This window comes from Chanos chanos, chromosome 1, assembly GCF_902362185.1.
Source record: "Chanos chanos chromosome 1, fChaCha1.1, whole genome shotgun sequence".
In the NCBI taxonomy this organism is placed as follows: Eukaryota; Metazoa; Chordata; class Actinopteri; order Gonorynchiformes; family Chanidae; genus Chanos; species Chanos chanos.
In genome coordinates, this window is record NC_044495.1 from 9,457,928 (window position 1) to 9,474,887 (window position 16,960).

General features: G+C 44.4%; 1 protein-coding gene across 3 annotated transcripts in view; it reads right to left on the reverse strand.

Moving 5' to 3' along the window:
• Positions 1–5,905: 5,905 nt before the first annotated feature.
• Positions 5,906–16,960, reverse strand: part of cdc42bpaa (CDC42 binding protein kinase alpha (DMPK-like) a) — a 48,821-nt gene continuing 37,766 nt past the window's right edge. The window contains exons 19-38 of one of the 3 annotated variants that reach the window (XM_030767739.1): positions 16,778–16,926; positions 16,374–16,465; positions 16,153–16,229; positions 15,632–15,670; positions 14,558–14,671; positions 14,319–14,393; positions 14,035–14,140; positions 13,522–13,658; positions 13,060–13,199; positions 12,860–12,941; positions 12,347–12,566; positions 11,966–12,028; positions 11,173–11,766; positions 10,909–11,006; positions 10,553–10,637; positions 10,318–10,441; positions 9,922–10,039; positions 8,202–8,319; positions 7,671–7,840; positions 5,906–6,277 (exon numbers count right to left, since the gene is read on the reverse strand). In XM_030767739.1, the coding sequence (XP_030623599.1) occupies positions 6,146–6,277; positions 7,671–7,840; positions 8,202–8,319; positions 9,922–10,039; positions 10,318–10,441; positions 10,553–10,637; positions 10,909–11,006; positions 11,173–11,766; positions 11,966–12,028; positions 12,347–12,566; positions 12,860–12,941; positions 13,060–13,199; positions 13,522–13,658; positions 14,035–14,140; positions 14,319–14,393; positions 14,558–14,671; positions 15,632–15,670; positions 16,153–16,229; positions 16,374–16,465; positions 16,778–16,926 (2,733 nt within the window). In that variant the 3' untranslated portion in view covers positions 5,906–6,145. The remainder of the gene's footprint in view (positions 6,278–7,670; positions 7,841–8,201; positions 8,320–9,921; positions 10,040–10,317; positions 10,442–10,552; positions 10,638–10,908; positions 11,007–11,172; positions 11,767–11,965; positions 12,029–12,346; positions 12,567–12,859; positions 12,942–13,059; positions 13,200–13,521; positions 13,659–14,034; positions 14,141–14,318; positions 14,394–14,557; positions 14,672–15,631; positions 15,671–16,152; positions 16,230–16,373; positions 16,466–16,777; positions 16,927–16,960) is intronic. The other 2 variants (XM_030767725.1, XM_030767731.1) reach the window with 2 other exon arrangements.

The window sequence follows — 16,960 nt, forward strand, 5'->3', positions numbered from 1 at the left end:
AATCTTGGCAGTAATGTGCCTCTGGCAAATGATTACAATTTTTTCCCCACTTTTGTAGAATGAAATGAGATAAGGAGAAAGATTGTTGAAAGCAAAAGTCTTTGATCCCGTGTTTGACTCCTCATATACGTGTCCGTTGATTTACATTTACTGCAGCCTTCCTCCGCAAAGCTGTGCCAGAAACCTCACCACCAGATGTGCTTAGTCCTATATCCCCACCCTTTTCAGTCTACCTCATCAACCAAGAGGTTTGTCACCTGCCTTTTCTTTGACCGGACGAAGGGTCCTTTTGTGTGTCAGGAATGGTGGGGAACTTTGATTTAATCCCTGTCTGTGCTTAGTACTCACTTATGCAAAAATGAGTTTGGACAATGGTGCTTATAGCCTTATAGCACTACACACACACACACACACACACGTTTCCTTTTAGGTCCGTTTCAATATGCAGCCTGTGCTTCTTGTACGCAGGTTGTTTAGTTAGAGCCTTCTGGAAAAAAATTACGGTCTGCGAATGCTACCAAACGTCTGTTCACAAGACAGTGTTCCTTTCTCAGACAAATGTATCTAGAAATACATGGAGATTGTGGGGTTTTGTTAACATTGGGGTTTATTGGGCATTGTGACGGTTGTGTAAATGCCAGGCTTTGTTTAACAGTTTGCTTACCCAGATGTGGGGAATGGACTTTCTCCATGGCTAAATGGAGCTTGCTTTTTTTCCTTCTTTCAAGTGAAGGGCAAATGCCCTAAGTGCTTTTGTTTACCTGTTGAGAAGAGATTTATCATTGTGGTTTTCAGTGCCTGAGAACGTGACCGTGGACCTGAGCTTGACTGCTTTGTCGTGACTGCTATTACTGCTCCAGTGCCCTTGCCTTCAGTTTACAAAATACACACTATCTCTGTTGGATTCTTATCTCCATATTATACAAACTGCAGATTATTGTAGAGGGAATAAAGAAAAATTAGCACTTTAACTGTTGCTAGCTGTTGAATGTGTATAGATGTAAAGTCCAAGTTCTAGGGTCATGCAAAATTTCAATAAAATGTTTTGTTTTTTCTAAGTAAATGAAAAGCCAAGGTGATGGACTCTTTCCTTCATGTGAAATGGATGTAAGCCAGCTTTGCATTCTGGGCTATGATCATGCATGGGTGGACGATATGGGCTTCAAATAATATCACAATATTTTTTTTCGTTATTCATGCCGACATTAAAATGCTCTAAAACTTGCACTTCAAAAAGTTTTTTTCATGAGTTTTAACAAACAATACGCATTAATGTATTAGGCTAATTTTCATTTTAAAAAAGTCAAACAGACAGTGTCAAGCCTTTAATAATAAAATAATCGTCAGACCTTACATCAGTAACACATAATGAATAGCTTTCAAAGAAGACAGAATATATCCTGCCAAACAAGTCCTAGATTCCAATTTAATCACTGAAATTGACCGGAAATTCACCTGTAGTGCAAATAAAAATCCTTGCTAGCTACTGGTCGTATATGTAAACAAAGTAAAAAAAACAAAGCAGCAATTTCTTAGCCTAATTAATTACGGTTGTGTAAAATTTAACTGCTTAATTAACTTCATTCCACAGACAGCTGTTTTTCATACGGAATGGAGCTTGGGAGTGGTCCGGCTAAGGTGGCAAGACTGAGTACCGTTTGCATTCTTTACTGTTTATTAGGCAAACTCTTTGGCCACATCAGCCTGGCTCTCCGACTTCCAACGCGACCTCTGAGACTCTCCTAGAACTCACGCCCGTGCCTCTGCTTCGGGTAGTGGAATTCTGCTTCATGCTGTCACCTTTTCAGTCAGAATATTTTTGCATATTTTTCACAAATCAGAGTTTCAACATTTCAAATCAAGATTAAATCTTCATGATCTCACACACACACACTGTAAACAGTGAGCAGTGAATTTGACTTCTGCATTTAACCCATCTATACACACCAGTAGTGAGCACACATAACCACTAGGCACAGGAGCAGTGGGCAGCAAACCTGCACCCGGGAGGTTGGAAGTTAAGTGCCCTTGCCCAAGGGCGCCTCAGCTGTGGACGTTTCCTGCCCGTCCTGGGAACTGAACCAGCAACCTTTTGGTCACAAGCTTGCTTCTCTAACCATTAGGCCACGGGCTGCCAAACATAGCTAAACCATCCCCGAAGTGCCTAACCTTTTAGTGACAACTTCCACCTGAGCGGTACTCAGTGCATTCTTTGTACTATTGCTCTATATCATGAATATGTCACTATACCCCGTCTCTAAACCACCATTTTTCCCGTTGTCATGTGCTTACATCACAGTATCGTGATATGATTTGGTCATATCATTCACGATAACTCCGGTATAATCTCAAAGACGATATCATATCACCACCCGTAGACCGAGGAGTAATAATTAAATGCCACCTGGTAAGAAAGAAAAAGCAATTGAAAAGTAATCACTCACAAAAATACAATATTCGTAACAGTTGCCCATTTTTATTGAAATACAGCCAGATAATGATGAGTATTCCACATGAAAGAGAAGTGGCCAATCCAATACATATTATTCTTGACATTCCACCTTAAATATGTCTGTGCAAAACGAAAGAGAAAATTATAACAGAAGATTCTACATTATTGTACTGGGTTGTCCTTGTTTCACTTCCCAAAATTCAAAACAGGCAAATTAATAAAATCAAAACAGAGTGTGGAAAAAATCCAGCCTTTCAATCCTAAAAACAAGTGATTACACCTAAATCATGCAAAACTGTACATATTCTTACAAAAAAGTATGATATGAAATAGTAATGAACATAAAGGCAGAGTAAACCCTCACTGAAATGCAGAAGTGACCCCCCCCCCCCCCCCCCCAAAAAAAATCTTTCAACCATATTTTGGCTCTAACTCTACATCTGTCCCCTACCTACGCAACTCAGCAATCAGACTCTTTTGAACTAAGGCACCTCTCCCTACTGCCGCCCATATTCAGAGCTAATTTACAGCCTTAAACAAAACAACGACAGATTACAGATAACCCGCAACTGCCATTTCCTCTCTATTCCTCAACACAGTAATAAAATTTCTCATTGGTTCAGACATACCTGAGTTTATTTTCAAACAGGCTTCCTGTTCTTGTATGCCAAAATCTGGCAAAAAAAAAATCTACCTATCAGTCAGCCTTCTCAACACACAAAATCATTCTGCAATTAAGCTTATCTTAAGGAGCATGGAAATTAATATTCAGTAGGAATAAATGTGACAAATGGAATTCCTCAATCAGCTACCTAAGTCATGAAAAACCCAAAACATTATAAAGTACTTCTTAATGCCAAATGCCTCTCCAGCACAAGTAAAAAAGAGAGGGGGTGGGGTTGGGGGTTGCGTTGTACGTCTTTCTCTGTTTCGCCTTTGAAACATTAGCTTCCAACAAACCGTATGCCCCAGTTGGCCAACTAGAAAATATGCAGATTTTACCTAACAGTTATTTCATTCACAATGCCCACCTGTATCCCTGTGCCAATTCACAAATCCCATTGGACAGCCTGGTACAGACAACACTGATCCCCCTGAATTTCTACTGGACCCCTAACAGTGGAAGGACAGTCTCAACAATGAGTTCCAACTTTTGGCGAAATTCAACAACATGCAGCGTTTGCTCAGTAAACAGAGCAGATATTTATTCCTTTTGAAAAAAAAAAAATTATCTGGGCCAAAGTGCAGGATATCCAACAACCTGAATCTGACAGATCCAACAAGTGGTTCTTTATGGAATTATCAAAGGACAAGCAGATTATGTAAGAATGTTGCATGGAATTTCTAAAATTTAGCCACAATTTTTTTTTCTTTTTTTGGTTGAATGTGTTAAACATGACAATCTTCAATTTAAAATATAAATGTAAATAGTAATCTGTTAATCTCCTTGTTTTAACATAAGCTGCATTACTAATTCCCCCCTTTTCAGTATGTGGGCTAATGAATATGGAATGGGATTAAGATAGAGTTTTGAATGTTTTCAGTTCTGCTGAAGTTCTTTTTTTTTCTTTCAGTTGTGGTTTAGTTCAAATGGCTTGCCTCTTTAATATGAGGTATCTAAAAATCCAGGGACATTTGACAGTCTCCAACTTTGCACTCTATATCCCTTCCCTGAACATTATAATGATATTAAAACACCCTTCTCGTGTTCCCAAAACTGAACCGCTTTCAATAAATCATTACACTATTTGCCAACAAAGAAACCGATGAATACAGGGTTTTTTTTGTTTTTTTTTTTACTTCCCCTAGTTGTCCCCATTGTGTCATCATCGGCTACAGACAGTAGCTCAAGTAGAGGCAACAGACGATGCACCAGTGAGTTAAGTACAAGCCCTTCAAAATGCTCCCCTAAGGGAGAGTAGAATACCAGAGCTCTACTGTGTGTGTGTGTGTGTGTGTGTGTGCTCCCTGTGCCACTAAGCACTGATATTAGTGTTATGAAACCAGTAAACCAGTGGTTACATATATGCAGTTTAATCTATATATATATATATATATATATATATATATATATATATATGTATATATATATATATATATATATATATATATATATATTTGTCCAGCTGACACACACACAAATGCACACACACATACGCATATTAAAAGTTTGGTTCTTGTGTTCAGGTGCTGTGACTTGTTAAAAATCATACTTTCAACAACCCAAACATAAAAACACAAAAATTTAAAAGAAGATTCATAACATAACAGGAATACAGGAATATTGATTGAACAAAAAGAAAAAAACAATCTTTGGAAAACAGCATTATTGCTTCAGGAAAGAAACCCATGAAGCAAAAAGGAACAGGCAAACGTGGAAAAAGGTCAAGGCTGCAAGAAGTGCTGGGTACATTCACCACAAGGCTAGTGTTGTGACTGTGTGTCTGTATATGTGTGTGTATGTATGGAGTGTGTGTATGTGTGTGTGTGTGTGTTTTTTTTGTTTTGTTTTTTAAAGCTAACTGTACTTCCATAATGGTGTTTGACTAGAATGTTCCATTGAACATTTCTATGTGGATCCAAATTCAGTGAAGTTGCTATGAATTCATGAAATTCATATCACTTTATGACAGCTTAACAGTCTAAAAAATAATCATAAAATTAAACTTAAAAGTGGTTGATTCAATGTCCAAAACTCTCACCCGAAAAAGTCAAAACGGGAAAAGCACTCTCAGTCACACTTTCCTTTCACAATATAATAGTGTTATTTTTTTTTTCACATAATATATTATACTCTACTTTAACTCTATGTACATTATTGAACTCAGAATCCATTCCTATTGGACCAATGACCTTTAAGATGTTGAAGGTCATCATGGCACTAACGCACAGCTGGACAAACTGTGCTGCCAAGGCTTGGGACAGTCTTACGCCAATCAGTCTTGCGGTAGTTGTTTGTTGTAGTTCTTTTCTTTTTCTCTGTTTTATTTTTAAGAGAGACATTTTTCACCTGTTTGAAAGTCACGCTGTGTCCATAATCATTAGCAAAAATGGAGAACTGAATGGTATAGTGACTGAGAATTTAGTGCTATATATATATATGTGTGTATATATATATATATATGCTTCTGTGAAATGTTTTTAACTCCATTGTGCAGTAAATCTCCCTTAATAATAGTAGTATATCGGCTGGAAAAACCATGAAAACCATGTATGTCCTCTCTTGTGACTCAGGAAGTGAACCTCTGGATATTTGTCAAAAAGCTGCTGGAAACACACCTGAGGCTTTTTTTTTTTTAGCATAACATCCCTTCAGGGTGAGTGCACAAGCCGATAAAAAGTGGTGACAACACAAGGCTAATGGGGGCAGAGTTGTGTGTGTGTGTTTGTGTGTGTGTTTGTGTGTATGTTTGTTTGTGTGAACAAATGCAACCAGCACTGCTCACACACACACATACACACACTCACTCACACACATACACAGACACACTTGCCCTGGATTTAAGAGTTCAGAATCAGTTCTTAAGTGGTCTGGGTTTTTTTTTTCAGGGCTGAGTTCTTGTTTTCTCTCTCTCTCTCTCTCTGACAAACCTGTCTGTGTTGAGTTTAATGGAGAGAGTGCCAGTGTTCCTGAGGCCCGGCGGAGGAGCCAGAGAGCAGGCGTGGGTGGGATACGGGGCTGGGTTTTCGGCCTCATGTCTCCCAGCCGAGGTGCTCCCCTCGCTCCAGCGACTGACACTTGGCTTTGTGTGGAGAGGAAGGGCTGGGTGGGCTGCTCAGGTTGGAGCTGTTGGAGGCTGTCGAATGTCGGGGCGAGTCCGAGTCCTGGAGAGGGAGGGGATGGGGGGAAAAAAAAACCCCTTACAAACGTTGTCAGAATATTTAAGTCGCGTTCATCGAATGTCACATCAAAATTAAGATCAAAATATCTAGGAGTCCACTAATAATACATAACCTAATACTTACCCACAGTCAATCTAAGGCTGATTGGGAACAGACCTACAAAGCATTTAAAGTTGGGCAGTGTCTACAGAGGGCGAGTCCACTACCATGACAAAATCCTCTAACACCATTTACTACAGCATCAGTCCAAGAGGAGAGACTCACTGGCACACAACCTCCTGACTAACACGGTGGGATTTCTCCTCTGCTGGGAGTGGGAAAGCCGCGTCTGTCCGACGTCCTATGCAACTACCATCTATAGTTGCAGCACGTTATTGGTCTTTTGAAGGAGGATATCCAGCAGGTCCCAGATCAGTATGGGACAGCACAAACACCATCAAAACCCTGCTTGCGCACAGCACACTAAAAAGGTCTGCAGGTCTACAAGGACCACTTTATTGGAGGATGGACAGTGGGATGGATGGATGGATGGATGGATGGAGTGGTTGTGGAGAGAGAGAGAGAGAGAGCTGGGTTATGTATGGCTGTTTGATGTTACCTTTATTTTACTAAGCAAGGTCCTTAAAGCCTTTTTCAGATCAGGTGTCTTCTCTGTGGGCGAATTGGCCTGCCACTAAAGAGGAAATTCACACACAACGACCACACATCACTACGGTTTCCACTCATACACACACACACACACTCGGGCACACGTGGAGTGGGGTGATGGGTGGTGTGTGTGGGTGGGGTGTGAAAACAGTGCCACTGCACTCGCCATAGCACATGTAGCGATGACAGAGAGAGAGCGAGAGAGAGAGAGAGAGAGTGAGAGAGAGAGAGAGAGAGAGAGAGAGAGAGAGAGAGCGAGAGAGAGAGAGAGAGAGAGAGAGAGAGGAATCCACTCGCTTTTTGAAGAGGGAGCTGTGCGTGAAATGGAAGCATGTGGTGGAGTTTGCTTTTGCTCTGTGCACTGCTTTTACACGGCCTGACTCCGTTAGGTGTACCACTGCTCCTACTCGCTCTCCGTAGCTATTCAAACAAGTCCCACAAAACGTTTTTTTCACACCAGGCAGAAGCGCACAGCAAAACCACTTCATCAAAACAAACGGCGAGACACATGTTTTTAACCTGAAAACCCAAGCTGTAAAATCCCGACCTGACGCAAGAAACTACAAAGGTGGTCTACAACAAGATCTCCCGATTCATAAAACAATTTGCTTTGAAGATATCACAGAACACAGTGGAGGAGCTGCAGTTGGCATGGTGTTTTTTTCTTCTCCCACAACATGCTAGCATCACATGCTGCTCTACAACGCCCAGGCCCGGACTCTCTCACCTCTCTGTCGAACTGCGAGATGGGGGCGTCGCCCCCTCCGTCCATCCCTCCGCTGGACGAGAGAGAACCCTCCGAGGGCGACGTCATGGTTTGCCGTTTGGAGGAGCTGGAACCGTAACTGCCGCTAGACAGCTCCCTCCTCAGCGCGCTGCCGTTCTGAGAGGAAGAGCCTGAAAAAGAAAGACAGGAAAAAAAAAAAAAAAAACACAGAGAAAGAATGAGAGTGACACAAAGCTGGCACTTAACAGACAAAACCTTTCTGAAGTCATGGAAGGTCTTCAGTCCCTAACAAGCAACTCATTCTGATCCTCAACAGGGTTCTGAAGACACAAAGCAGATTATAATACTGAGGGACAATGCTGTTCCTAAAACAGTGTGAGGTGCTTGTATGTCACTTCTATTTTTGAATTTCCCCCACATTTCTCACTGTCTCTCACACACACACACACACACACACACACACACACACACACACACTAGCTACGCTCTCTCTCCTTGCTCTGGTAAAGCCGGTGCGGCAGGAATACTCACGTGTGCCCAGTCCGCTGCTGGCACTTACGGAGCGGCCCGGTTCAGGCCTGGCCTTACTGATGGAGGGGATACTGACGGACCCTCCTAACACACCGCGGCTCTCCTGGGGACGAATGTTCTGCAAATCAAAGGATTAGCACGTGCAGGAGATAAGTATTAAAGAGTAGAATGGAGAGAGAGAGAGAGAGATTTAAATGAACACTACAAACAACTACACGAACACTACAAACACTGCAAACAACTCTACTTGGGTAGTCAAGGAGGAGCAGTCAAACTGGTGAAACAGATTCTAAAAATCATAGCGGATTGTCAGTTACTCAAGAAAAAACAGATGACATCGGATGACGTCATAAAATCTGCCAAAAAGTAATGTTGCGTATCACACTGCCCCTTCAAAAGGGAAAAAAAAAAAACAAGTGGAAAAGAAACCCCAACAAAACCAACGGAAATAAATAAATAAAAAATTAGGCAAGGGCAAGGCAAATTTACCATAAAAGGCACCTCTGCAAGCAGATTTGCTTTTATAATTCCATGTTGCACATAAATAGTGTCCACTAGAGGGCACCAAGCCCTACAGGCCGGACTGTCTGGTGTGTCCTCAACTACACTGTATAATCTGAACCAGTAATATGGTTGCCCCCGGTTAATAGTGGCTCCTTTTAAATTAATCAATACTGTGACTTTCGCACAAAACATAATCTAAAAACTAAGGCTGCTGGTCCATTAGATTCACCATAAACACTTAGCTCGTGAGAGGGTGGTATGCACAGAGGAAATGGAAGATGAATGGAGAGATGAAGATTACTATGTTGTTTTAGGGCAGACACAGCGATACACAGAAAGCATTAGGTAAGGGTTCGTTTAGTGCGTCTGAGGGCATATTAGAAATAAAGTCGCTGCAAACTGAAGTGAGCCTATCGTTAGGTGCATGTGCGCAAGACGCTATGTGAATGTGTGTCTGTGTGTGGACGCGTATGAGGAGGATCTATTCATATGCAGTGCTCGTGTGAGCTATGTATGCCTGCAGAGATGCATCTACACAAACACCACACCAGTCCCTGGCCCTACCAGAGAGCAGACGGAGGCTGGGGTCCCGGGGGCGGAGCTGAGGGAAGGGGAGTGGGAGGAGAAGGGGGTGGAGTCCTGGGACAGGAAGTTCTCAGCAGAGTGGACAGTCATGTGATAGACATGCTCAAAGCTGGTGGGAGTGGAGATGAGACGCAGGTGGGGGGAGGGGACAGGAGAACCCGGCTACAGAGATAAGAGTGAGAACCAGGGAAGGAGTGAGGAGGAAGGAGTAGGAAGAAAAGGAAAGATAAGAATAGAAAGAAAGAAAGAAAGAAAGAAAGAAAGAAAGGAAAAAGAAAAAGCCATGCACAAATCTACTGCTGAATGACATCAACAAAAACGAAAAGGAACAATTTCAGTGAATGTAATGATACAAAAACTAATCATGAACAAGATTATGAACATGGGCAATGCTTCAGAGGCACAAAACAGAAAAGCATCGACCGTCTCCCCCCCGAGAAGAAATAGAAAAGACACCACAGAAATGAGGACAATCTTCAAACTGTTCAAAGAGACTGCAAGACCAAATATCGGATTCTTAACAGTCCTCTCAGACAGAATGCTGTATCAAAAAGGGAGACAGGCCAGTGAAGTTGAAGGGAACAGCTTGGCTGAACAGACATAAAGTGGGTTAACGCTGTACGGGTCTTACCATAGGCAGGTCTTTGAGGATCTGAATGCCGTCCCCTGGTCCCATATGAACCACGTGGTTAAAGTTGGTTGGGTTGGAGATCAACTTATTCCTCATCTCTGGATCCCTCAACATCTCTCTGAGAGTCAAACGGTCGACGTTAATTGAAATACATACGAGTGCTCAGGTCTCCGGTAGCAATTTTGTGTCGAGCGTGTGCGTATAATTTCATATTGTTTGACATGTTGACTTCGTTGCACTGGAGAAGGAGTGTGTTGTGAGTGGGTGAGTGCGGCGAGCTTGTGTAATACTACTGCCCTGTGTAACACCATCACACTGAGTTCTCTCTGTGTAAGCGCTCTGTTTTCCATCATGTGAAGAGGACAGTTCGGTGCCGTGTTTATGTTTGTTGGTTACCTTCTCTGCTGCAGTCTCTCCTCTTCGGGCACTCTGAAGGAGAAGCGGCGTTTGCTGGTCATGCTACGAACCATCTGCTTCCTGCTGTTGTCAGACGTCTCTGGGACGACCAGCTCATCTCCCTCTGCAACGGCGACAGTCAAAGGAATTACATATTCATTTAGATCTCCACTTTTATTTCAGATAAAGACTGAGACACAAGGAGAGAGTGCTTCTGGGAGCTCAGAGGGTGTACCTGCGGTCTTGTTTTTGAAGTAAATGAGACGCACTGTCTCCAGTCCCAGCAGGTTAAGGGAGCCGTCTGTGTTTAGCGGACGCACCTGGAAAACAGAGGTAGAGGTAATTAACACACCCTGTTACAGTGAAAGAACCGGCTTGTTTAAGTCATACACTATCACACTGTCAAAGCACATGATCACACACACACACACACACACACACTGCAGCTGAAGGCTTCAGTGAAGACAACTGCAAGCCAAACACAATTGGTGCCTGCAGCTGCATTTAATTGTCTGAGGTGGTGTTTATATTTTTTTGAATCTCTGTGACTTTTCTGCGTTTACCAGACACATTGTGACCTGGTCAACGTACCTTTTTCAGCGGGATAGTCTGAATCCACTCCATGGTGTTGACATCAAACACGTCTACTGCGTTTTCACTATACACGGACAGGTAAGGTGCATTATAACCTGAAGAAGAACGAGGAAGAGGGCACGATAAATGTTTCACGTTTGCAATTCCGTGTCTCTACCGTTACAATTTTTCATAACACAATAACAAAAAAAACAGTTGAAATGTTGCTGAGGTAAAAGAAGTTAGGAAGAGAAAAGAGAACATGAATATTTCCACACTCACAGCAGGCACTGGGGTTGGCAGGCCACATCAGCTCCTGCTGCCGCGAGCGTCGACCCTGGCAGTCCACGTAAACGCCGATACTACTGAAACACAGCAGCAGCTCTTTGCTGGAGATCTCCACCGCGCAGAGAGCGTCCAAGTTCAAGTGGCCGATGAAAGCCAGGGTGTGGTCCTCGGGATGGAGGAGGCTGACGGGGCTGGACTCCCCGTGCACGCTGTAGCGGGTGAAACCGGCCTGATAGCCGACGTACAGCTTCTCGCTCAGCAGCGCCATCCACTGGACGTTGGCGGGCGCCTGGAACTCCCGCAGCTTGCGGTGACGCGCCTTGCTCTTGTTGAGCTCGTAGCAGATGACCTGCCGTTTCATGGCCACGCCCAGGCAGGTGAGGGAACCGTGTCTCACCGTCCCTGAGGTCAACGCCTGGCAACCTTTGGTCTCGGCCAGCTTTTGGAAATCCGTCTCGCGGTCGTCCAGCGCGGCCATGGGGAAGAGTCGGACGTGGCGGTTCCGGCCGGAGATGACGGCTAGCAGCTGCTCGGTGGGGATCAGCTCAATGTTGTGGACCTTCTTGTTGTCCCCTACCCTTATGATTTCTATTAGAGAAGACACAAGGAAGGTACTTTAGCAGTGATTACAGCTCTGTACTGCAAAGATTAAGCTCATTTACATGCAGTGGTTTGTATTCTCACCATGCTTGGTTTGTATTCTACCTGTCTTTGAAGTCATGTTGGATAAAAGTATCTGCTAAATGAGTACAAGCTAATGTTTGTACAGATCATTTATCAAGCTTACCATCTTTGGTGACGTGGATAACATATAAACCCTCCTCGTTCCCCAGAGCTATCCGCTCATGATCTGCAAATGAACAGAGGAACATGGAGTGTAACTGTAGGGTACACGTGTGTGAAGGAGTTCTTTGATATTTGTATACCGAGATGACACTAACAGGTCCAAACGAACAGGGCACGGTTCAGTTCAAACTGGCTTAAACTGAAAAACACTTTCCGAGATGGAACTCAGACGAGACAAGACGCACAACTGAGGAGCATTTTGTTTTGTCTGTGCAGGAGAGCTCTGAGACCAGGCGAGCGTGCTATCTTTAAAAGTGGCCGGCTCAGCGTAAGGTAAACAGGCAGGCAACCGGGGCAGAAGGCCTAAACGAGAGTGGAGTACCTATAATGGCAGCAGACTGGGTGGTCTTGATGAGAGGCAGAGTGCTGTCGTAAGCCTCTTTGGGCACATAAACAAAGCGCTCCTTCAGCTTGTTCTTCTTTAGAAGGCGATGCAGCTCGGTCAGGACGCCCACCCACTTGTTCCTGTCCTGGTCACTGTCGGCCAGGATGAGGATGGAGCACTTCTTACTGCTGGAGGTAGACAGCTGAGACGCGGTCACCTACGGGAACAGAGATGACATCAGGACGCTGTTCAACAACAACAACAGTCAACGCCAACCAAACATTCTTAACGCGTCTAACGAACGCAAAAAACCAACGAATGCCATGGTGGATGACTGGTTAAGGTACAAGTTGTATGTATAAACAGCTGAGTTTTACTGGGTTTCGATTTGCAGACTTACAGTCACATTAACAGGACCATCGTAAAGGGGACTTATTGGGTTCATACTCTTTTGGCTTTGAGAGGCAAGTAAAACGTTTATAAATATGTCTTTTCAGTGACGTGGCTCACCCTGAAGATGCAGGGAATGTCCTTACGGTTGGCGTGAATCACGTCGGATGCCAAAACCGAGCTGACTGAGAATTCCTCGTCCCTACAACGAAAACACACAAAACCCATCGGTCTCATTCATCCGGTCACAAGCAGGAGAAGGTACGAGAGTGGTCCGAGTGGCTTAAATTTTAAATATTTATTTTACGCTCATAACTGACCTCATGTCTATAATCTGGCTGACCACGATGCTAGGCTGGGCGGCCTTACCCTCAGCCACATCATAGAGGAAGAGTTTAAAATCACAGACCACGGCCAAGGCTCTCTGCCAACCCTTCTTCACCCCTGCAGGCTTGGGTACCTGCACAAGCACAGTCGGGGTTATTTATACAGGGACAGAACACTTGTTGAACATGTATCCAAACTGCCAATTCTTACACAGCTATATAAAAAGAAGAGCACTGGATTAGTCCAACACTACAAAGATGATTGAATTCACAACAAAACAAGCTCCTTATTACTTGAGTGTGTTGTGCCACTGAAATGGTAAAAAAATAGAAAAAGTATATGAAGCCCTAGAGATGCAGTGAAAAATGAAGTGGGACAGTGGCTGATTTTGGGGGGGGTGTCTTTCTTTTCTCTACAGGATCTTTTACACATTACACAAAGGAAAGATGCCTTACCCTAACATGTCCCTCAAAAGCTGTGCCAATGCCCTTTTGGGGGTCGACCCCCAGTGGTCCTTTGGTTTGGTCAGGTGGAATGGGGCAGACTGCCGGGGCTTTGTCCGCACAGGTCACGTGACAGGAGAACTCACAGACTACGGGGAAGGGACAGAGAGTGGGAGGGGACAGAGAGTGGGAGGGGACAGAGAGTGAGAGAGGACAGAGAGTGAGAGAGGACAGAGAGTGTGGGAGGACAGAGAGTGTGGGAGGACAGAGAGTGAGAGAGGACAGAGAGTGAGACAGGACAGAGGGTGAGAGGGGACAGAGAGTGAGAGGGGACAGAGATTGAGAGAGGAAAGAGTGTAGGAGGACAGAGAGTGAGAGAGGACAGAGAGTGAGAGAGGAAAGAGAGTGAGAGAGGACAGAGATTGAGAGCAGACAGGAGGATGAGTGTTTTAACATTAAATGCTCCAATGATGAGCCATGCTAATTAAACCTATTTAAAACAATGCGGCATGAGCTGACGGGTACCTTCACAGGTGCAGCCCTGTCGAATGAGCCCCACCATCAGAGACGTGCACTGGTTACACTTTGTAGGAGTGGTGAAAGTCTTTACCACAAACTGGTGAGCTTTGGGCTGGATAAGAAACACAGAAGAGACTCAGCATGAAACATAACACAGACAATTTATCAAAGTCAACATTCTGCACGATGTCAACATTCTGCACGATGTCAACATTCTGCACGATGTGCACGCAAAGAAAGAAAATCCCTCTATGGTTTTTTTCTGTTGTTTTTTTTTAAATCCCTCTGACCTTGGGTGTTATAAGACCAGAGCTGCTGTATCCTGATCGTATGGTTGGCGTTTGTGCACTTCGCTGATCCGCCACCTGGAAGACGAAAGAAGGCAGACAATTTACCACAGCAGTTTCCCAATTCCGGTTGCTGTGCTGGCCACTTAACACAGGTTACACAGTGCAGGCACCTAACTGGAATATGCATATTAGAGTAAATAACAGGTAAAAACTGAGCTAAAACAGGGCCGAGAGATCACCTCTGGCTGCTCCGCATCACTGGCGGTCGAAGGGGAGCGAGATCGGAGCTGGGATTTGACGTCCTCTTCCCGGGATGGAGTGTTGGACAGACTGAAGTTGTCGACTGAGTCGATCTGGAGAGTGTGGAGACGTGGGTGAGGACAGAGACACATGACAGAACAAGCAACAAGATAAACTATCTCTTCTAGCAGGGAGAACTAGAGACACACTGGCAATACCAGCAAGATCTGTGCATAGCGTTCTTAGAATGTATTATGGCTTCGCATGAAGGCTTACAGTCAAAAAAAAAAAATCTTCACTCTCCACCATGCAAAAGATGTCTGTGTACGAGCACAAACTTTTACTTCAAGAGTGAACAGAAGAGCACACTCCTGCATTCCCATAGGAGACAAGATATCGCCCAATGCTTAAGACAGAGCAATGCACCTCTACACCACAGCTTAATGAGGAGACGCAAAGGAGGAACATCAGAATACAAGAGGGAAAATGTGTGGGGGTTTTTTTTTTGTTGTTTTTCTAGCCAGAGAAAAAGCCCATGTATGCAACAAGAACTAGTATTTTAAGTCAGTGGAAAACAGGGAAAAGTTAAACTAGTCAGTCAAAAATCACTGCAATTTTTTTGGGGTTTGTTTGTTTAATTCAAATGAAGCCTGTAACTCTGACTGGCATGACAGCACAGGCACAATGGTCACGGTGCTGCCAGTGACCCAGGGGCATGCAGGGGTCTCCGGAGACCTGTTCCCAAACAAAAAAACACCTCAAAATGGACACGCAAAGGATGACAGGAAAGTGAGACTATAGCAACCATGTTTAGGAAAAGCCATGAAAGCTCAGCACCGCAGCAAGCAGAAACGGGCAGTTAAAATTGTCATCGCTAGCGTAGCCGCGTGATGCATCTCTCTACACAACGCGCCCGAATGCACCAGAGACGCAGAGGACAGGCCCATGCAATGACATGCATCAAATCCACACATCAAACACACACCAGATATCACACACTGTGAAAAAGCAAAACCAGGTAGAAAAAAAAAGTAACTGCACCGAATACAACCACACAACAAAAGGAAGCTTACACGTCTGCCTTTGCTAGCTGGGCCACAGGCAGGGGAACGCTTTCATGTAAACACAAAAAGACCAGAGAGAGAGGGAGAGAGAGGGAGAGAGAGACAGAGATGAGTTGGGTGATAGAGCATAGGACAGAGTCAAGTAGTTCACAAAGAGAAGAAAGGGGAGAGAGAGAGAGAGAAAGAGAGAGAGAGAGAGAGAGAGAGAGAGAGAGGGAGAGAGAGAGGGGTATATAAGTTTTATATATAATATAAATTTAAGGTTTAAAAAAAACTGTAGGACAAAAATTAAGGGGGAATCTACGTGAGCAGTACTAACAAGCTTCTCCGAATACCTCAAAAAAAAAGGTTATAATTACATCATTTTTTTACAGCCTGGAATGAAGACAGCTAAAAAAAAAAAAAACAAAACAAAAAAAAAAAATACAGGCCAACTCATTCATCACTGGATGATTAAACAGATGGTGCCCAGAACAGTAACCTTGGTTTATAAAGATTTATGTGTCAGCGTAGAGTTTCTCAGCACTTACATCAAACTGATCCAAAGCAGAGGTAGGAGCATTGAGGAAGGCCAAGAAAGAGTTCTGGGAGTCTTGATGCTTGACTCCTGTAACACACAGAGAAAAACTGACTGTCACATGACAACAGTTACGATCTGGGTCACGCGTGACTGCGGTCACGATTCGAAAAAAAAAAAAAAAAAAAAAGAAAAAGGAAAAGCATGAATGAACAGTGCGGCGTGCGTGCGTACCCTTAGACTGTCGCAGCTCCTCCGTTTCCCGTTTCAGCCGCTCCATCTCCACCTGAAGATCCTCATTCTTCTTTTCGGCCTCCTCCAGTTTGCTGAGGGAGGGAAAATAATCCGTCACGCAGCGAAATACGACTCTGACTCAAGTTGCCGTGAGGTACTTATAATACAGCGTCAACCGTGTCAGCGTCTGCTCGGTGATACGTGCGGGACTAGAGCCAGCGGTGAGACCATTCTGAACCTGCTGTTCGTTTTTGGCTGGCTCCTCTGGGAAAAACGCATTCGGGGGAGGCAGACGGGCTACAGCCCGGACGGTGTAACGGCTAGTCCGGTGAGCGGCGTTACGTTAAGGGGTGACGCGCAGGGCTGCGCCGAAGGGGGGGGGGGGGGGGGGGGGGGAGCCTCACCATTCGATGGCCATGCTGTCGGCCTTGACTTTGTTGAGTTCGTCCTGGATGGTCTGCTTGGCTCTGATCTCTGCATCCAGCGCCGACTGCAGCTCCAGACGCGCCGACATGTCCAGCTTGGCAAAGCGGCGCATCTTCCACGGCATGTCCTGACACAAAAGCAGGAGAGAGGACACGGCAAGG